Source organism: Balaenoptera physalus (assembly GCF_965194825.1).
Source record: "Balaenoptera physalus genome assembly, chromosome: 4".
NCBI classification, from domain to species: Eukaryota; Metazoa; Chordata; class Mammalia; order Artiodactyla; family Balaenopteridae; genus Balaenoptera; species Balaenoptera physalus.
The window spans coordinates 69,771,979-69,794,924 of record NC_138891.1 but is presented as its reverse complement, the minus strand read 5'-3'; the positions used below and the strand labels follow the sequence as shown (position 1 = coordinate 69,794,924).

Sequence of the window (22,946 nt, the reverse complement as noted above, 5' to 3'; positions counted from 1 at the left end):
ATGGACTTAATTGATATTTATAGGACATTCCACCCAAAAACAACAGAATACACATTTTTCTCAAGTGCTCATGGAACATTCTCCAGGATAGATCATATCTTGGGTCACAAATCAAGCCTTGGTAAATTTAAGAAAATTGAAATCGTATCAAGTATCTTTTCCGACCACAACGCTATGAGACTAGATATCAATTACAGGAAAAGATATGTAAAAAATACAAACACATGGAGGCTACACAATACACTACTTAATAACGAAGTGATCACTGAAGAAATCAAAGGGGAAATCAAAAAATACCTAGAAACAAATGACAATGGAGACACGATGACCCAAAACCTATGGGATGCAGCAAAAGCAGTTCTAAGAGGGAAGTTTATAGCAATACAAGCCTACCTCAAGAAACAGGAAACATCTCGAATAAACAACCTAACCTTGCACCTAAAGCAATTAGAGAAAGAAGAACAAAAAAACTCCAAAGCTAGCAGAAGGAAAGAAATCATAAAGATAAGATCAGAAATAAATGAAAAAGAAATGAAGGAAACAATAGTAAAAATCAACGAAACTAAAAGCTGGTTCTTTGAGAAGATAAACAAAATTGATAAACCATTAGCCAGACTCATCAAGAAAAAAAGGGAGAAGACTCAAATCAATAAAATTAGAAATGAAAAAGGAGAAGTAACAACTGACACTGCAGAAATACAAATGATCATGAGAGATTACTACAAGCAACTCTATGCCAATAAAATGGACAACCTGGGAGAAATGGACAAATTCTTAGAAATGCACAACCTGCCGAGACTGAACCAGGAAGAGATAGCAACTATGAACAGACCAATAACAAGCACTGAAATTGAAACTGTGATTAAAAATCTTCCAACAAACAAAAGCCCAGGACCAGATGGCTTCACAGGCGAATTCTATCAAACATTTAGAGAAGAGCTAACACCTATCCTTCTCAAACTCTTCCAAAAAACTGCAGAGGAAGGAACACTCCTAAACTCATTCTACGAGGCCACCATCACCCTGATACCAAAACCAGACAAAGATGTCACAAAGAAAGAAAACTACAGGCCAATATCACTGATGAACATAGATGCAAAAATCCTCAACAAAATACTAGCAAACAGAATCCAACAGCACATTAAAAGGATCATACACCATGATCAAGTGGGGTTTATTCCAGGAATGCAAGGATTCTTCAATATACACAAATCAATCAACGTGATACACCATATTAACAAATTGAAGGAAAAAAACCATATGATCATCTCAATAGATGCAGAGAAAGCTTTCGAAAAAATTCAACACCCATTTATGATAAAAGCCCTGCAGAAAGTAGGCATAGAGGGAACTTTCCTCAACATAATAAAGGCTATATATGACAAACCCACAGCCAACATCGTCCTCAATGGCGAAAAACTGAAACCATTTCCACTAAGATCAGGAACAAAACAAGGTTGCCCACTCTCACCACTATTATTCAACATAGTTTTGAAAGTTTTAGCCACAGCAATCAGAGAAGAAAAAGAAATAAGAGGAATCCAAATCGGAAAACAAGAAGTAAAGCTGTCACTGTTTGCAGATGACATGATACTATACATGGAGAATCCTAAAGGTGCTACAAGAAAACTACTAGAGCTCATCAATGAATTTGGTAAAGTAGCAGGATACAAAATTAATGCACAGAAATCTCTTGCATTCCTATACACTAATGATGAAAAATCTGAAAGTGAAATTAAGAAAACACTCCCATTTACCATTGCAACAAAAAGTATAAAATATCTAGGAATAAACTTACCTAAGGAGACAAAAGACCTGTATGCAGAAAATTATAAGACACTGATGAAAGAAATTAAAGATGATACAAATAGATGGAGAGATATACCATGTTCTTGGATTGGAAGAATCAACATTGTGAAAATGACTCTCTTACCCAAAGCAATCTACAGATTCAATGCAATCACTATCAAACTACCACTGGCATTTTTCACAGAACTAGAACAAAATATTTCACAATTTGTATGGAAACACAAAAGACCCCGAATAGCCAAAGCAATCTTGAGAACGAAAAATGGAGGTGGAGGAATCAGGCTCCCTGACTTCAGACTATACTACAAAGCTACAGTAATCAAGACAGTTTGGTACTGGCACAAAAACAGAAACATAGATCAATGGAACAGGATAGAAAGCCCAGAGATAAACCCACACACATATGGTCACCTTATCTTTGATAAAGGAGGCAAGCATATACAGTGGAGAAAAGACAGCCTCTTCAATAAGTGGTGCTGGGAAAACTGGACAGGTACATGTAAAAGTATGAAATTAGAACACTCCCTAACACCATACACAAAAATAAACTCAAAATGGATTAAAGACCTAAATGTAAGGCCAGACACTATCAAACTCTTAGAGGAAAACATAGGCAGAACACTCTATGACATACATCACAGCAAGATCCTTTTTGACCCAGCTCCTAGAGAAATGGAAATTAAAACACAAATAAACAAATGGGACCTAATTGAACTTAAAAGCTTTTGCACAGCCAAGGAAACCATAAACAAGACCAAAAGACAACCCTCAGAATGGGAGAAAATATTTGCAAATGAAGCAACTGACAAAGGATTAATCTCCAAGATTTACAAGCAGCTCATGCAGCTCAATAACAAAAAAACAAACAACCCAGTCCAAAAATGGGCAGAAGACCTAAACAGACATTTCTCCAAAGAAGATATACAGGTTGCCAACAAACACATGAAAGAATGCTCAACATCATTAATCATTAGAGAAATGCAAATCAAAACTACAATGAGGTGTCACCTCACACTGTTCAGAATGGCCATCATCATACAATCTAGAAACAATAAATGCTGGAGAGGGTGTGGAGAAAAGGGAACACTCTTGCACTGTTGGTGGGAATGTAAATTGATACAGCCACTATGGAGAACAGTATGGAGGTTCCTTAAAAAACTAAAAATAGAACTACCATACGACCCAGCAATTCCACTATTGGGCATATACCCTGAGAAAACCATAATTCAAAAAGAGTCATGTACCAAAATGTTCATTGCAACTCTATTTACAATAGCCAGGACATGGAAGCAACCTAAATGTCCATCATTGGATGAATGGATAAAGAAGATGTGGCACATATATACAATGGAATATTACTCAGCCATAAAAAGAAACGAAATGGAGGTATTTGTAGTGAGGTGGATGGAGTTAGAGTCTGTCATACAGAGTGAAGTAAGTCAGAAAGAGAAAAACAAATACAGTATGCTAACACATATATATGGAATCTAAGGGATAAAAAAAAAAAAAAAGGTCATGAAGAACCTAGTGACAGGACGGGAATAAAGACACAGACCTACTAGAGAATGGACTTGAGGATATGGGGAGGGGGAAGGGTAAGATGTGACAAAGTGAGAGAGTGGCATGGACATATATACACTACCAAACGTAAAATAGATAGCTAGTGGGAAGCAATCGCATAGCGCAGGGAGATCAGCTCTGTGCTGTGTGACCGCCTTGGGGGGTGGGATGGGGAGGGTGGGAGGGAGGGAGATGCAGGAGGGAGGAGATGTGGGAACATATGTATATGTATAACTGATTCACTTTGTTATAGAGCAGAAACTAACACACCATTGTAAAGCAATTATACTCCAATAAAGAGGTTTAAAAAAATTAAAAAAATTAAAAAAAATAAAAGTTTAGGGAGAAAAAATAAATAAATAAATAAAGCATTGATTTTGCACAGCAAAAGAATAAAATAAAATAAAAACAGAAATGCAAATGACCTAGAATAGTGAAAGCAATGTAAAAGAAAAGCAAACTTGTATGACCTACACCACCGAACTTTGAAACTTACAATAATACTATAATAATCAAAACAATGGAGTATTGGCCTAAGGACAGATATATGGATCAATGGAACAAACTAGAGTATCCAGAAATAGACCCAAACATGCAGATGCATTGATTTTCTAAAAAAGATGCCAAGTCAAGAGAATGAGCACCCCTCTTTTGGAGCCTCTTTATCCTCAAAATCATTCTTCAAAATGACCTAATATTCAGGTAAATCTTGAGCAGGAAAAACATCACTAGCTGGCTTTTACCAACCTCAATGCTGACCTCAGGGTCAGAAAATGAAGTTTTTTTCTTGTTCTGCTAATGTGTGACCTCAACCAATTAATTCACCTCTCTGAACTTCAGAATGTGACAAGGCTATCAGACAAGAATATCAAGCCATGAATAGCATGCCAAAAACAGCTGAAGAAATATTAAAATGCCAATCAATCCATTTGCTATATATCATGCTGACTGTAATAAAAATCAGTAACATACATTCTGTCTACTATGTGAAAAGTTCCATGCTAAGTCTGATATTGAGTTACCCTATATCATGATAATTTCTGTGAATCTTAAAACATCACTGAAGGTTTCCTGTATTAAATATTAGGAACATGTCCAAAGGGAACTGCTTCTAATTACTTTTCTTTGAAAATTTCCCTCCTCCTTAAACTTCCTCATTAACTTAGCTATTTGCTTCCCTGGTTATAAAAGCAGCTGAGGCAAAAGAGCCACATTTACAGTATGGTGATGAGTTTTACAGAATCAATTTTTAATTTTAAAATGCCTAATTTGGAAAGCAAGAGAAGTATGCAGTTAAAACAAATTACAACTAATAGTGATTATATCGAGGAAAAAAATTATCTTGGTATCTCCAGTGTCTTACATCTCTTACAAAACAAATTGCACGAACCTTCATATTTAATTGTTATCTATAGATTTTTCTGCTGTTAATATTCTCCTGTAACAGGGAAGTTGGCAAAGATCAGTTGTGTGATATGAATCCTGAGGTAAAGGTATGGTTTATTCTAATTTTGTTTCCAGAGTTTTGAGGCATTTCATTAAAAGTAATTTCTAAGTGATAGTTACAAACACATGTAATCACATATCCATACACACGTATCCACTAACCACAAATATGCTCCATAGGGTATGGTAAGAGATTGTGATTGTCATTTTTGTTTAGTGTTTTCAACTCTATGTTTTAACCCAATACATAATTTCCCTCTTAGTTGCCTCCCATAAGACATCAACTGTAAATCCCTGATTAAAAGCAGTGAAAGGAAAGTGAAAAGAGGTAATTTCTTTCATTAATTCTTTGGAAAAATAAAAAATCAGTCCAATAAAAAATAAGGATCCATCAGTCTGATCAGAGCCCCCTTAGGGATGAATTTCCTCTCTGATAAAGAAAAGACCTTGCTTGGTTGGCTTGGCCCATTCATCCTGCCTTGAATGCAAATGTGAAAGCTTACTTCTTGAAGCTGATGTGGCCATCAGACAATAAGGTTAAAGAAAAAAATCAACATGTTCAGCATGGCAGAACAGAAATTAGTAGAAGTCTAGATACTCGATATCATCAAAAACAATCCAACTTGGAACCAAGTCCTTGAAGATATATTGTTATATGGGGTTATTAGATAGCTTCTTTGCTTAAGCTATGATTTCTCAGGTATTCTGACACCCTGCCGCCAGACCTCTTATACAAAGCAATATCAACTATTACATGAGTTAATGGCATGTAGCAAGGGTTATAAGAGTTTTTCTTTGTTGTTGTTTTTATTATCTGAGCTCAGAAAACTTATATCCGTATGACTATTCAACCTCCTCACTTGGCTGTCTAAGCACTTCAAACTTAATATATGAAAGCCCAAAGATTTTCTACCTCCAAATTCATTTCTTCCTAAGTCTCCCCCACCATTAGCACTGTTGCTCATGCCAAAAACCTGAGACATTTTTTATTACACTTTCTCTCAATCCTTACTTTCAACAAATAAATATAACTGTTGGCATTACTCAAAAATATCATCCAAATCTGATTATTTTTTATTATCCCAACTTCCGTCATGCTAGTCCAAGCTCTAGTCTACCCTTATCCTGCCAGTATTGTTCCTGCTTTCACTTTTAGGTGGCATGCTCCACACAGGGCTAGAATGATCTACTTTAATTATAAGATAGATCATGTTGCTTCCCTATTTAGATAGCAATGGCATTTCACCACTCTTAGAATATAATTCAAACATTTACTTGGTCTGATGGATTTCATAGACAACTTCTTTGACTTTCTCTCTTTCTACTTTTTCATTCATTTGACTTCAGTAACACTAGACTAGACTTATTGGTATTCCTTGAAGACAACAATTCTTCCCTGACTCAGGAACTTTCCACTTGCTGTTTTTTCACCCTGGAGTGCCCTTTGACCACACCTTGGTATGGCTTGCTGCCTCCCTTCATTCAGGGATTTGCCCAAATATCATCCCAACAGATGTTGTCCCTCAATGACCCTATTTAAAATAGCGTGGTAGAAGCAGAAAATAGTAGATTTGGATTAAAGTACCACAGGATCTTGAGACTTGATTAGTATTATTGAGAAAAATCTCTGAAGACTTTTGCATCTCACTTTTCTTATCAGTAAAATGGGTAAAAATAATGCCTGATCATAAAGTATGGCAAAATTCTAAGTACACATCTGTGTGAAAATGGCTCATTAACCACAGTAACGATGTAAGATTCTATTTTATAAGTGATTGCAACTAATTGGGAGCAATATTTCACTGACAATAGTAATATGGCAAAACCATATATACACCTATATTGATATGACATTTTGGATTTTACAACTTCACAAATGGTTATATGGAGATCCTCAAAATGATCTTATGACAATAAAAATATTAGGCTGTTAAAATCATTTATGTATGAGAAAACTGAGCCACTATACAGTGAACTAATTTGCATTCACAGCCTAGAAGTATTAGATTTTATACTTATTCCAACATTTTTACAACTAAAGTTTTAATACCTTTTGTGTAACACCATACAACAGGTCTAAAGGTCAAAGAGGAAGATATAAACCTAAATATTCTATTAAGGTCCATGCTGACAAATTATGAGTTATTGAGTAATTTCTAATGTGTTGATACAAATACTGAACCATTCCTACTTACACAAGGAAAGAGATTTTTTTTTTCATTGCTACAATTATCAAAGCAAAGAAATTGGAAATGGTTTGGAGAGAGTTTATAGTATTCTTTTGAGTTCCTGAGTTTGTCACCACAAATGAGAGGCTTTCACAGACCATAAAATTAACTTCCTCCATTGCCACTTGCCCAGCTGCACAAGACAACCTACACGTCTTTGTTAATTGGATGAAGTAAGTTTGCTATATTTTCCTTTCTTCCTCACTAGTGACACAAGCTGTGTGACGTTTTCCAAAGGGAAAACCCTCCTTGATTAGATTTACTGCTGACAAGCTGTCAAAGCAGTGTAGGGCCAAGGTTCGAAGGAGTGAATATAAGTGAACATTGCCACCCTAAGAACAATATGCAATCGGGAAAATTCTCCAAGTTATAGATACTTGAGGTATATCTTTCAGAGAATTTTTTATACATTAGTATTGTAGGCATGAGAAATACTGTAGGGCTATTCAAACCTTATTCTACAATTGTCCAGGAAGCATCATGCTTTAAGTCCACTGATTCTAGAATATGCTTTTCAGGATCATGGATTCAAACTTTAGCACGTTATTATCAGAAAAATCTGCACATCACACCAAGTTTTCAGTTTAAAAATGTGTCTTTGTTCCTTGTTTGAATTTATATTGTGCAAGATTCTGTACTAGATACCAAGGAAGACACAGAGATAATTGTTGCTTTTCTAACCTATGGTGGTTATGGTCTAATAGGAGTGATGAGACATTGATGTAGATAACCTTATCTACATAAGGTTGCATCTACACATCTAGAATGAAAAGTAATAATTTCTATAAAAGCAGAAGAGAGTATCAAGTTTAGGAAGTTTAGAATAATTATGACTCATCATAGATTTTGGGTTGTAGAGCTGGAAGGTAATTAAAGATTATTTAGTCTAGTCTCCTCATTTCTGATATGAGGAAATCAGAACCCTGGGTGGAAAAGTAATTTCTCCTAACTCATACAGCTAATTAGTAGCAGAGCCAGAAGGAAAATAAGTTCTCCAAGTTCTCTGTCTTTTGATACTTATAGGAACAGATGTTCACAATGGTTAAGAATAACAACCTTGGGGCTCAGTAGGAGTGAACACCTGGATGTTTTTAATATCAGGCCACTTTCACCACTTAGAATCTTGGCCAGCCTCTCATGCTGCATCCAACTCTAACTGTTCCAGTGCGAGCTCTTCAGGGAAATAGACCAAAGCATCAAGAAAAGAAATAAAAACCAATTCTAGCCTTCAACAATCCAAAAAACATCTAACTTGTAAATTGTGTTGTAGCTCAGGATCCTGCCTCTTCTTAACTCTATCTATGACCTTTAATACTAGTGCCTCAAACCTCTGTCATTGTGACACATAAATCTCAACATCCTGATCAGTCTTCTTTCTAGTACCCAGGTCCATACCGCCTATTGGACAGTTACATGTAGATATTTAATTTGTACTTCAAACATAAAATATGTAAAACTGATTGCATTATTTCCCTTACCTTACATGTTTCTCTAGTTTTATTCCTTCTCCCAGTGTAATTAGAAATGCAAAATTCTAAAAGAACTTGTAAAATGTGTTTCTTTATTAATAATTCCATTTCTATCCTTATATCCTCCTCTGTGAAAGCTTCCCTGGTTCTTCTTTCCTCTAAGCTCTACCACTTCCTAAATATGACAAGTTTATTATAGTCCCTGGGAGTTACCATCTTCAATTATAAAATAGGGATTGTAATTTCATTTACCATCATAAGATCGTTATGGTGGGATCATGGTGGTTACTGGATAACTTCTTCTGCTTACTTATTTTTATCTTACTTTCTACATTTTCTATAAAGGGCATGCATTTAACTTTAAAAATAACAAAAAAAACTCACAAAATTAAAGTAAAAAATACATCAAGAGCATTTTTTCATGTCATTTTGTGATTATTTTGACCCAAAAGTAAAATATGCCCATTGTTTTAAGTTCAAAGCGTAATCACTGAATATATAATAAAAAGTAAGTCCCTCCATCCCTGGCAGGAAAATTGTGTTCAACAAAATTAATTTCCTCTTTTCCTGGGCACACAGCCAAATCACTACATTTCTAATCTCACTGGCAGTTAGGTATGGCCTTGTGATAAGTTCCTAGCCAATAAGTAAAAGTGTATTGTGTCACCTCCAGGCCTTCCCATAAAAAACTCCCACATGCCATTCTCTGTGATCTTTGCCCTTCTTTCAGCTGAATTTTAATATCCAAGAAAACTTTGGAAGCCACAGGGAAAAGAGACAACAAACATGATCACCTTGAGTTCCTGAATGACTAGATGAAGTAAGGGATGGCGACCTCCATCATTACAGTTAGTGCAGAATCTCCATGAATTGATAAGTGAAAAAAAATTTACTTCTGTTGCATTTGAGTCATTATACAATCTGCAGTCTATATGTTACAACAGCAAGCCAATTTTAAATACATTTGGCTTCCCGAATGAACTGCTTATGGTAATTAGAATAGACTATGTTTTTTTTCTGTGATAAAGAGAACCCGAAATCAAGAAGTAAGGAGAGTCTCCGTTTTATCAACCTTGAAATTTCTGAGCATGGAGAGTGCAGACAACAAGCAGTGCAACTCCACAAAGAAGGCAGAGGAAGAATATATGAGCTGCAAATTCCAACTTACATCAGTAGATGCCGAAGAGGGACAGGGGGCTTCTAGTAAACCAGATATACTAGAAAACTCAGCAAAGGGGACCAATAGAGAAAGATCTATAAAAAATAACAGGGTGCTTCCCTGGTGGCGCAGTGGTTGAGAATCTGCCTGCCAATGCAGGGAACACGGGTTCGAGCCCTTGTCTGGGAAGATCCCACATGCCGCGGAGCAACTAGGCCCGTGAGCCACAACTACTGAGCCTGCGCGTCTGGAGCCTGTGCTCCGCAACAAGAGAGGCCGCGATAGTGAGAGGCCCGCGCACCGCGATGAAGAGCGGCCCCCGCTTGCCACAACGGGAGAAAACCCTCGCACAGAAACGAAGACCCAACACAGTCATAAATTAATTAATTAATTAATTATTTTAAAAAATGGTGATTGCTAAAAAAAAAAAAACAAAAAAACAGAGCTTGCTGTCCACGAAAAATGCCACGATGTTGTGACAGTGTGAAACCTCAGAAAACAATGCCGATTCTTCCTTTACCTTCTATACTGCCACCTGTCAATCTGATTCACAGGGACGTTGTGTGCGCTTGGTGCCAGCAGTTAAAACTAAGTACCAAAGGCCTGAAACTAGACGGATATAAAGGACTCTGTGAACATGCCTACCCTCATCAAAAAAACATTCCTGCCACAGCCGAGGAGGCCAGGATCCTATCTCCATCGAGAAGAAAATCAAAGTTGGACAAGGCGGAACTACTTCTGGAATGTTCTGATAAACAGATGTCTTTGGAAGGGGCTGCTCCTCCTGAGGAGGGAGCACCTGCCCCTGAAGGAGCTCCTACTCTTCAGGGGGTTGTATCAACTTCCGCCCCTGACCAGGAAGCTGTGTTTGCCTCTTGGAGCAGAATGACAGCCAGGGCCGTGAAGATGGAGTCGGTGCAATCACAAGAGACCTGTGGGGTCTGGTGGAGCGTGGTTCATGGGAGAGGTCTCCCTGCTGACATAGAGGGCTGGGTTCATTTACAATTTCATACTGGACAGGCTTGGGTGCCTGATAAACTAAGGAGGGTGAATGCACTCTTCTTGTTACCTGCCAGCAATTTTCCACACCTCCACACCTGGAGGACAATATGCTGTGCCCTGAGTGTGTACACAGGAATAAAGTATTAACGAAAAGCCTGCAGTGAGATCACAATACCAGGAAAAAGGGTACAGCTACGATTATAATTAATGATAGAGAAGTGACTGCAAATCAACTCCACGGTGCCATTGGACAGCTGAACTCCGCTCCGCACCCCCCATGCTTCCTGCTTACAGGGTGCACAGCCTGCTTACAGGGTTGCTTGAAAAAAGCCTGTGAACTGACAAAAGTGGAAGTGGCTATCTCTCCAAAGATTCCCAGACCTAAGGGAGCAGAAGAGAAAGGAGATGGGGACATTTTAAAAATGCCAATTCGCTGAATGGAATTAATGTACTTGAAAGTGCCTCAAGTAAATTTCTACATTGGGCAAGATGGGGCTTACAGGCAAAAGTTCAAATTTGGTTATGTATCCCTTAACCAAGCATTCAAATTTATCATCACCAGGAATGGTAAGGGCAGCAATGTGTTTCCCGATGTCATACAATATATCACTGATAATATTCTTACCCCAAAGGATCTTTTCACAAGGAAGCAATCAGTTCTGATTATGCCTCTTGTCTCAGCATAATTAAGTAAACTGACCTTGTTTTGGGTGGCAGTTACTTAGATGCACCCATATGCACCCATATGTAAATATTCACAGAGCTATGCACTTAAGATGTCTGTATTTTACTTATATGTAAATTACGTATAATTTTTTTAAGTGTCCTACATTGAATGATGAATTACAGTGCCTCTAGTAAAAAGGCAACTAGAAAATTTTGAAATTAAAGCTTTTATTTTAAAATTAAAAAAAAAAAGAAAACCCAAAATCCATAATAGTTTAACACAGTAAGCACTTATTTTTTGTTCCTACAAACTTCTTGCCAGTCCTTGTGACCCTCAGGCAGATATTTTATATGTGTCAGCCACCCAAACTGCTTTTATCTTGTGGCTTCACGTTTTCAACACAAGGCCCTTGCTTGAATACAGAGGGAGAGACTGGTGAGTTTTAAAAGGGCTTTTCATTTTTGTCAGCTCAAAAGTCACTCCCAGTCACATTTTATTTGCCAGAACTAGTTTCGTGGCTCTAGGTAAATGCAAGAAGTTCAGAAAGTATAATCTTCTGTATGTCCAAGAAGGAAAAGAGAACTGGATATAAGTGAATACTAGTCATGTCTACCACACAACTGTATCTATTTCATGCAAGCATATTCATAAAATATTAGATAAATGAGAGTCTACTATAGACAGCATTTGATGTCTTGCTTTTTTTATAGAATGTATTTTGCAGATAACAATATAGATCATTCTATAAACAAGGTCCTACTGTATAGTACAGAGAACTATAGTCAATATCCTATGATAAGTCATAACGGAAAAGAATATAAAAAAAAGAATGTATATATATATATGCATAACTGAATTACTTTGCTGTACAGCAGAAATGAACACAACATTGTAAATCAACTACGCTTCAAAAAAAAGAGATATAGATAATTTCTTCTTTTTTAAAAATAAATTTATTTATTTATTTATTTTATTTTTGGCTGCATTGGGTCTTCGTTGCTGTGAGCGGGTTTTCTCTAGTTGCGGCGAGCAGGGGCTACTCTTCGTTGCGGTGCGTGGGCTTCTCATTGCAGTGGCTTCTCTTGTTGCGGAGCACAGGGTCTAGGCTCACGGGCTTCAGTAGTTGTGGCGTGTGGGCTTCAGTAGTTGTGGCATGTGGGCTCAGTAGTTGTGGTGCACGGGCTTAGTTGCTCTGCAGCATGTGGAATCTTCCCAGACCAGGGCTCGAACCTGTGTCCCCGGCATTGGCAGGCAAATTCTTAACCACTGCACCTCCAGGGAAGCCCCTATCATTTCTTTTTAAGTGCTGCATTTTTAAAATATGTCCCTTATTGGTGGACATTTAACTTACTGCATATATTTTCTATTGCGAACAAACGTTTCTATTGCAGTGAATGTTCTTTGGGTATGTACAGGACTATCAATGGGATAAATTCCTAGAAATAAATTTGCTAGGCTATATTTGCATTTTTAATTTTGATATACATTTTCATGATTATAAAATTTATAATTTCCTCTCAATGAGTTTGCATCAATTTATATTCTTACCAACAGTTTATAAGGGGATTTGTTTCCCTCAACCTTGCAAACATAACATATTAGCAAAATCATGTGAAGAGGGTATCATGTAATCTACATATTAGCCCATCATATATTTATATTTAAGTAAATCAACTTTTCTCAACATTTATTTTATTTCAGAATTATTACAAATGTTGCACATAAAAATGTATCCACATTGTGATTATTTTATTAGAATTCACTTTTAGAAATGGAATTACTGGATTCAAGAGTGTGAAATACTTTTAAGTTTCTTAACGCATCAAATTGCTTTACAAAAGGTTTTACCAGTTTACACTACCACCAGAGTTATATGAGGGCCCATCTTACTGCACCTTCATCAATATTAGTTTTTACAATATTTCAGGCTTTGAAAACTTGCATACATAAGGCCAGTGCTGGAATTTGATATATGCTATCTCTGAAATGGCTAACTCATGAGAGATAATCTTGGCAGATACCGTTATCAAAAATACTCTAGGGGGAAAATTTCTCTTTAATTGAACATCCTTTTAAAATTTAGCATCCTTTCTCTGGGGAAATCACACTTCCCAAGTTGCATGTGGTTCTTGTGAAGATGTCAATCGTATAATCCTGATGCAAGATTCCCCTATCTCCCACTGTGGCCAAGTGCCCCAAGCTGTACCAATTCAAGATCTTCTTTAATATTGATAGAACCTAGAGTAAAGGAGTCCCCACCTCCTTTTATGGGTTGCTTAACTGAGAGGAAATAATACGAGAGCTGCCAGGGGGTATGTCTTATTTAAAATATGAAGAATGAAACCTTTTGCAGAATGAAGTTAAGGAAAAATAAGCAAAGAGAAGTGCATAATTCCTGTCCTAGATGCTTTGTTTTTCTATAGCTTTTCCTTTTAGCTTCTAAACTACCCTATTCTTCCCAGCCAGTGAGCTTTTTTTTTTTTTTTTTGGTATAAGCTAATTTGAGTTAAGTTCCTGCCATTTGAGACTGAAATAATCCTAACTAATATGCACACTAAAGCAATACACTTACATCCTTCTTTGCTAATTTGCATTCTAATAACCAGAATGTCATTCAGCATACACAATACAAATCTTACTAAATTTCATAAAGAAAGCAGTGTTAAATCTACAAGTGCCTCCCAAATAATCAATGAAAGATTTTTGCAGAGCTAAGTATGATTTTAATATTATTCATTTAATTGAAATGTATTATTAAAAGTTGCCCATCCTTTTTGAATATAAAGGATACTTTAAAATTTGATAAGCCAAAACCTAGTAGCTTCTAACACTGCTGGCTACCTGTTTCAGAAGTTTGTCACTTGGTGCCCTTTAAGATAAAAATGAGAGTCAGCAGGCTACATTTTGGAGTAAGCCTTAGACTAAGAAGTAGAGGCTTGAGTCTGGACGTCTAACTAACCTCATTTGAATGACTTCTAGAGTCCCTCCTGGTCCCCACATTGTAACTAATACTAATTTGGTAGTAAATTTCATTTCAAAGTAGCAAGTCTATTGCTAATTCAATCCAATTTATGTTGCAAGAATAATACATTGTTTTGATTTACTCCCCAATTCATATAAAAATAAACTAAACATTTTAGAAATCTGCTTTTATCTACTTCATTTAAGTCACAGTGTTGTGTTTCTGAATAGCTTATGTCAATTAAAGCATTATGTACAATTTGACACTTTAAAATTATTAGTAGCAAAGTTATATTACTAGTGGACCAGAGCACGTCTATACAGAAAAGCCCCTAGTTATATTAAAAACTGTGTAATTATATTTTTAGATTTTTTTTACAAGAACTCTGGTTTTAAATATCTTTTATTTAAATAATCACACCATTTGCTAAATTGCAGTTGAATATGTAGATATGGACAATTTTTTAGAAAGAAATTAAATAAAGTTTCCTTTGGGAATACAATTGGTTTGCCTTGATACGGATTTCTTTACACTAGCCTACTACAATTGTGTTCTTCCTTTCTTTATTTTTCATCTAACCAAGTGCTCAGAAAATGAAATGATGTTACAACAGAAACTACTTTTTGCGAACAGAGTGAGAGTAACGGTTCCAATTATCTACCAGTTTTCCAGCCACATTAATACAATTCTATTAATAAAAAAAACCTGAGCCTTTCCTGGGTGCAAGACCATGTATCAGATATCACAGAAGATAAGAAGATGAAACAGAGGCAACCATATTCTCAGGTTAATACACTATCCAACAAAATGGAAAAATCCATGGAGACAAAAGGATTAATTCGGTCATTACATGTTTATTGAGCATCTGTTGTCTCCAGTCACCATTCTAAAGGGCTGTGAATACAGTAGTGCATGATGTAGGCAAGGTGTCAGCAGACAGGGAGTGTACATTTTAATGAGGGAGACATACACTAAGTAGTGCTAGGGAGTAAAACACGATGATAGAACAGCCAGTGACTGGGAGGTGACTTTCCCTTGTATGGTCAGAGAAGATCTCTTGGCTGTGGCAGAATTTAAATTAAGACCTGGATGACAAGAAAGAGTCAACCAGAAAGAACTGAAGAAAATATTCCAGGATGAGTGAACAATTAGTGCAAGGCCTCAAGGCCTTTATTATAAGACATATACTATATAGTATATAGTAAAAGTAAGAGTATGCTAAGGTACCCTAGGACAGGAAGCTATGGGAATTCAGAGGTTCAAGAAGAAATATGTGGAAGTGGAGATAGGGGATTCGTGAAAAAATCCAAATGAACCTCAAGTTTCAGTAGGTTGTCATCAAAGGGACATGTGTGTCAAGGTCAAGGAATAGAACTCAAGTTTTAGAGATCTGCTGTATAACATAGTGTCTATAGTTAACAATAGAGTGTTGTGCACTTAAAAACTTGTTAAAAGAATAGATATCATGGTAAGTGTTCTTACCACAAAGATAAATCAAGAGAAAGTCAGGAAACTAATCTTTTGGAAGTGATGGGTATATTATTACCTTGATTGTGGTGATGTTATCATGGGTGAAGGTGAATGTCCAAACTCATCAAAATGCATACATTAAATATGAGCAATTTTTGTTTATTAAGCATACCACAATAAGGCTGGAAACAAAATAAAAACATTAATAATTTCTAATAAACAATCGTAATCTTCTTCCACTTCCACCACAACACCATTTTGTGTTGGTAGTATGTTTAATACTTACCAACACAAAATGGAAGAGTAACCTCAGGAAGTCTTTAGTGGACTTTTTCCAAAAATGTCATAAAAGAACACCTGGTCACTTCTTTCAGAATCTCAGATTAAGTAATTTTCCCTATATCCAAGATATTAATAATTTCAAGAAAGAAATTTAATTTTAATTTTTAAAACTTGGAATTATATCCTCTTTTTCCCCGTCCAAAAAGACTGATTTTTAATATTCGTTTCACAGTCTGAGAAACAAAGATATATTCTCATTACCTGAAATTTTCAAATATTTGAGTGAACTCAGGCAACTACAACACAATACGAAGCCTATTAGATGTAGTTTGTTAAAATGAATACTTAAGGTATCAAAATATGTGAATTACTTTCATATTTTGTAATTAGAGATGATTTAAGGTCATTTCTTTAAATAATATCAGACTCATTCCCTTGCATTCAGATATGCTTTCTAAAAGGTCAAAAAAAAAAAAAAAAAAGAAAAGAGTGGGGTTTGTAAGATTTGGTGCAATATAGATACTCTGTCTAAAATATCGTAGTCTCCTATAGTTTACTCAGCATTTTTGAAATTTAGCTTAATTTTGCCTAAAAACACAATGTAAAAATGTGCAGATACAACCTTTGAATATTGCATGAAAAAAAGTTTGAACATTGGTAGGAGTTGAAGGAGAAGATATAAGACCCTTTTTATATCTCTTTGCTTTGACTAGATTAAGGATGATTGAGATAACATGTTTTTAATTACCCACATCTCTGCCTGCTTATCTGTCAACCTAACCACCAGCAAAACCAAATATCTGCAGTGAAGATATACAGTGAGTGGTCTGCTAATCTGGGCTCGGTGTCAGCCATGTCCTCTCCAGCATTGAAGCCTCAGAAGGTACTTAACATAATTTTAAGAAAATGTAGCATATTAAATGTTTCCTCAGTCCCCCTAATCTCCTTGTTGATTAGATCCAATTACAAACCCCCCCATATGATTTACAAATATCTAACTGTTTTAAATTATCAATTTTAATTATTTGTGCTTTATAAGTACTAACCAGGAAGGAGAAACAAAAAGAAAGAAATTAGGGAAGAAGCCTCTATTTTATTTCTAAAGAAAGTAATGCTGGAGGTTACAATTAATATTCCTTTCAAATACAGTACTTCTTTTTGAGAGGGATAAAAACAAATAAGTAATTAATACACACTGTCCCAAAATAAAATAAAACTTTCAAAAATTAAAATATTTATGATGTTTTCCCAACTGTTTGTTTTTAGAGACCGGGACCGGTTTGCCTGTCTCTCTCAACTCAGAAGGTGATGTCTCACACACTGTCCTTGCTGAGTTCAATCAATCTGACACTCATCCTGCTGAGCTGATATAATTCACATCTCACCTCACTTCAATTTCTCTGAATTCCTTTCTTCACAGTTGCCATATATCCTGATACTTTTATTCATAACTAAGGAAAACATTTTGGATGCTGCCTTCGGCTTTCTTCCAAAATGCCAAAAGCTGACACATTTTAATTCAATAGCTAACCCCTCATAGCTTAATCATTTCAAGTATATTATGATATTTATTTTATATATTTTTAAGTTGTTAATAGTTGTCTACCCTTTCAAAAGAGATATTTTTCTTCCTGCAATCAAATTGCCTGTCTTTCTCTATGCTGGAAGTTGTTATTCATCCTTTGATAAAGCAAGGCGATTCAAAGCCAGCAAAGCCAACCTAACACTTTGATCACATCACACTGACATTTGAGATGCATTACCTCAAAATGTGGCTATAAAAGATCCAGATACCTCAGGTAAAATTATGGCAAAAAGTCTTCCTGCAACTATTCTGTTTAGGCCACAAGTTGTTTTTTTTTATCTCTAACTTTAACCTTTTAGACAGATATAGGATCTTGACATTCTGTAAGTTTCCCAGCTCTTGCTATAGGGAGAAAGATGTCTTCATAAATCTCTCCCCAAAGAGCATGGCCATTTAAACTGTTAGAACTAGAAATTGTGTGATATAATTGTAGGAATATTGCTCAACCAGTGATTCCTAGCATGACCTTACATAAATCACTTCACCTTTCTCATTCTCATCCTTTTTTTCACTTGTGGAGTGAACGGAAATTATGGTTCTCTCTTCTGTTCTTGCATGGGATAGACTAGAGGGATAACATGAGAGAAACAGCATGCTACAGTGCTGTAAGTGATTACTGAAAAAGAGAATGTAGTAAAAAAAAACACTAGTAAGAATAAGTAAGAACAGTCTCCAAAAGAGGTGATAAAAATGTGACTAATAGTGTATGTTTCAGCTGAGTGTAATGTATATGATTATCTTTGAAATGAGACAGATCTGGGTCTTCTTGATTTGACTGTATCGTGGTGAGCATCTCCAAGCTTAGCTTACAAAAGTTTTCATCAAGCATACATAACTATTGTTTCTACTTCAGAAATCGTGCTCCAGGAAAGCAAATAAATTAGACCCAGACACATCCAAAGAAATTTCGAGAAGAATTAAGTAGCTTCCTTAATTCAAATTTATGTATATTATTAATCTTATACTATATTTAATGAGCAAGTAAAGTTATATATGCTGACTTTCTGTCCTAGCTTTTTCAGAATTGGTTGTCTTAATTATAAGTATTAAATCTTAAGCCAGAAAAGTTTCTGAAATGTTTTTATTCACTTCAAAAATAAAATTCAGTAGAGCCCATAATGGCCATTGAAATACTTTAAAGTATTTAATTCATTAATTTTTGTGTATGGTGTAAAATAAGACTCTAGTTCTTTTGCACGTGGGTATCCAGTTTTCCAACACCATTTATTGAACAGACTCTCCTTTCCCCATCATATATTCTTGGTGCCCTTTTCAAATATTAGTTGACCATTTATGGGTAGGTTTATTTTAGGGCTCTCTATTCGGTTCCATTGATCTGTATATCTGTTTTAACGCCAGTGCCATACTGTTTTGACTACTATAGCCTTGTAATAGTTTGAAATTAGGAAGTATGGTGCCTCAGGCTTTGTTCTTCTTTCTCAAGATTGCTAAATAAAAAAGGCAGGAACACTTCCAAATTCATTTTATGAGGCCAGCATTACCCTGATACCAAAGTCAGATGAGAACACTACAAGAAAATACAAAAGAGAAAAAAAAAAATTACAAGCCAATATCCCAAATGAATATAGATGCAAAAATCCTCAACAAAATACTAGCAAACCAAATTAAACAGCACATTAAAAAAATCACGCACCATGATCCAGTGAGATTTATTCTCAGAATGCAAGGATGGTTCAACATGTGCAAATCAATAAATGTAAACACCACATTAACAGAATAAAACATAAAAATCACACGATAATCTCAGTAGATTCAGAAAAACCATTGACAACATTCAACCTCATTTCATGATAAAAACTCTCAACAAATTAGGTATGGAAGAAATGTACGTTAACATAATAAAGGCCATATACTACAAGACCACAGATAACATCATACTAGATGGCAAATACCTGAAAGTTTCTCTTCTAAGAACAGGGACAAGACAAGAGTGCCCACTTTCACCAATTTTATTCAACATAATACTGGAAGTCATAGCCAGAACAATTAGGCAAGAGAAAGAAATAACAGGTATACAAATCAAAAAAGAAGTTAGGGACTTCCCTATTGGGGCAGTGGTTAAGAGTCCACGCTCCCAATGTAGGGGGCCCGGGTTCAATCCCTGGTCAGGGAACTAGATCCCACATGCATGCCACAACTAAAGAGCCCTTGAGCCACAACTAAGGAGCCTGCCTGCCACAACTAAGGAGCCAGTGAGCTGCAACTAAGACCCAGCACAACCAAATAAATAAATAAATAAATATTTTTTAAAAAGAAGTTAAATTGTCTCTGTTTGCAGCTGATCTGATACTATAATCAGAAAACACTGAAGACTCCACCAAAAAAAAACTTATAAGTAATAAAGGAATTCAGTATGTTTCAGGGTACAAAATCAACATACAAAAATCAGTCACATTTTTCTATACTAACACAAACTATTAGAAGAAGAAATTAAGAAACAATCTCATTTACAATAGCACCAAAAAGAATGAAATACTTAGGAATAATTTTAACTAAAAAGTTAAAGACCGGGGCTTCCCTGGTGGTGCAGTGGTTGAGAGTGCCTGCCGATGCAGGGGACACGGGTTCGAGCCCTGGTCTGGGAGGATCCCACATGCCACGGAGCAACTAGGCCTGTGAGTCACAATTACTGAGCCTGTGCGTCTGGAGCCTGTGCTCCACAACAAGAGAGGTCGCGATAATGAGAGGCCTGCGCACCGTGATGAAGAGTGGCCCCCACTTGCCGCAACTAGAGAAAGCCCTCGCATAGAAATGAAGACCCAACACAGCCATAAATAAATAAATAAATAAATAAATAAATAAATAAATAAACCCAAAGTTTGAAAAAAAAAAAGTTAAAGACCTGTACACTGAAAACTATAAGATATTAATGAGATAACTGAAAACAAAAATAAATGGAAAGATTTCTCATGTTCATGAACTGCAATAATTAATATTGTTAAAATTTCTCTTCTACCCAAAGCCACGTATAGATTCATGCAATCCCCATCAAACTTCCAATGCACATTTTACAGAAATAGAAAAAAGCATCCTAAAATTCATATGAAACTGCAAAAGACCCCACATAGCCAAGGCAATATCTTAACCCCATAAATATTATACTACTTCAATGCTAAAGCAGTTGAAGAAATTAATAAACTGCATACCTCAGGGGAAAATCTGAGATACTACCAGTAGACCTTTAATGTAATCAGTTTAAGATTTAATCAGTTGATAGAAATCAACTGATATAGAGAGGTCTATTTTATCTGTATGCCAGTTTTCCTACCTTAATGTCCTCCTTTGATTAATGCTATTGGGTTTTTCATACTTTAGAACAAAACAGAATAAATCTTTGTTTTTCATATTTTAGAAGCAGCAGTTCTTAAATTATGAGCAGAAGTCCCCTTTAAGATTTTTAACAAAAGCTTAGACTCTTTTCTTGGGAATGTTTATTTATTAATTTATTCATTCAATACACATGTTAAATTCTAGTAAGTATTGGGTGTTATTATAAACGCTGAATATAGCAATAAGCTGAAAAGCTGAAAATCCCCTTTATTCTAGTAATAGGAGAAAGACCAGTCAGAAACAAAATAATAAAAAAAAATTATTGCAGATATTGATAAATAAGCAGATTTAGAAGATGAAGGAAATAAACAGATTAATGAGATGAAGAATAACTGTGAGAGGAGAATTCCTGTAGCTACATAGTTTTAGGAAAGACACCCCCAAGAATTTTCTTTAAAAGCTAAAACCTGAAGGGTAAGGAGAATTCCAGGAAGAGGAAGTAATTTTAAGTCCTCAGTGATGAGAAGGACTGGATACATTCAAGAGACAGAGGAGACAACTGTGGCTGGATCATGAGAGGGATAGAAAATGATATGAGTATGGAGATATAAGCAGGGAGCATTGTGTTTTAGGTTCTTGAAGACAGTGATAAGTAATCTGCAATTAAATTTAAGTTTGATGGGATGTTGCTGAAGGCTAGTAAGCATGATCCTGTCCTATTAACATTTTTTTTTTTGGCCGTGCTGCGGCATGCGGGATCTTAGTTCCCCTGACCAGGGATCGAACCCACACCCCATGCAGTGGAAGCCCAAAATCTTAACCACTGGATGCCCCAGAGAAATCCCCTTTTTAACATTTTTAAAAGATCTCTTCTCTTCTCTCTCTCTCTCTTTTTGTGTGGAGGTACAAAAGTACAAACAAGAAGACCATTTAGTAAGTGATTCTAGTTGATCTGATGTGAGAGAATCCTGGCTGTGGGCTAACGTGATAACTGTAAAAATAAAACTGGAAAAATTCAGGTTGGCAGAGATACCCAGAATTTTTTTTAGATTTATTTGGAAGATAAGACAAAAGAGAAATCAAAAAGATGCCTAGATCTTTATCTATAGCAAATATGTGATGGTGATAGTAGTTCCATGTACAAAAAGGAGACAGCCTGGTGCATGAATGAAAAAATCAGGAATTTTTACTTTGCATCTGTGTGTGTGTGTGTGTGTGTGTATGTATACACACACATATATATATAATATACATATTATATATATGCTAATAGTCAATTGAATATAAGACTCTGGAGCTTAGAAAAGGAGATGTAAATTTGGAATATATCAGCATAAAGTCATAGAAGTAAAGGTACTTATTTAGAATAGAAAATTTGATTATAAAGAAAAGGACACAAGTGATGTAACATTTAAAAGACTCATAGATAGGCAAGATCTCATAAGGGTTTTTTCAAAATGGAAACTAGATCTTCCAATAGCCAATACTGGAACAACTGGAACAACAAAATAAAGTAGTATTGGATTATAACCAAAATTATAAAACAAATATCCGTGAGTCCATACTGATATACATACATACATACATGTGGCAGAAAACAGACAAATCTCCTGTGCAGAATTCTAAATAATTTATGTAGAAACTCCATTCTATAGCAGATGAACCATAACCCCCACTCCTTATGTGTGTGTTGCACATGGTGAATTCCTTCCAAAGGGCTGTATAAAAAGGGGAAAATAGAGTAATTTTACAATTAACCAGACATTCAGATTAACCAGACATTCACTAGTTTAGTCAATGACCAAGATTAACATCAAAGTGACAAATTAGGTTGTCAGTACACCCATGATATGATGTGATGAGAATGATATTCTATGCCTTTTTAAATTTTAACTTTGTGGTCTTCCTCTCAAAAACCCGTAATTCCAGTCCAATCATGAAAAGCACATCAGACAAATACCACTGACAAACATTCTTCAAAATATCTGGCAGGTACTCCTCAAAACTGTCAAGGTC

General features: G+C 35.7%; 1 protein-coding gene across 1 annotated transcript; it reads left to right on the top strand.

Moving 5' to 3' along the window:
* Nucleotides 1–2,531: 2,531 nt before the first annotated feature.
* Nucleotides 2,532–12,379, top strand: LOC309660645 (developmental pluripotency-associated protein 4-like). Its single transcript, XM_082461591.1, is given in 2 exon segments — nucleotides 2,532–10,757; nucleotides 10,760–12,379. Coding segments are annotated over 2 exon segments (702 nt in total). The 5' UTR covers nucleotides 2,532–10,133; the 3' UTR covers nucleotides 10,838–12,379.
* The last annotated feature ends 10,567 nt before the right edge of the window (nucleotides 12,380–22,946 follow it).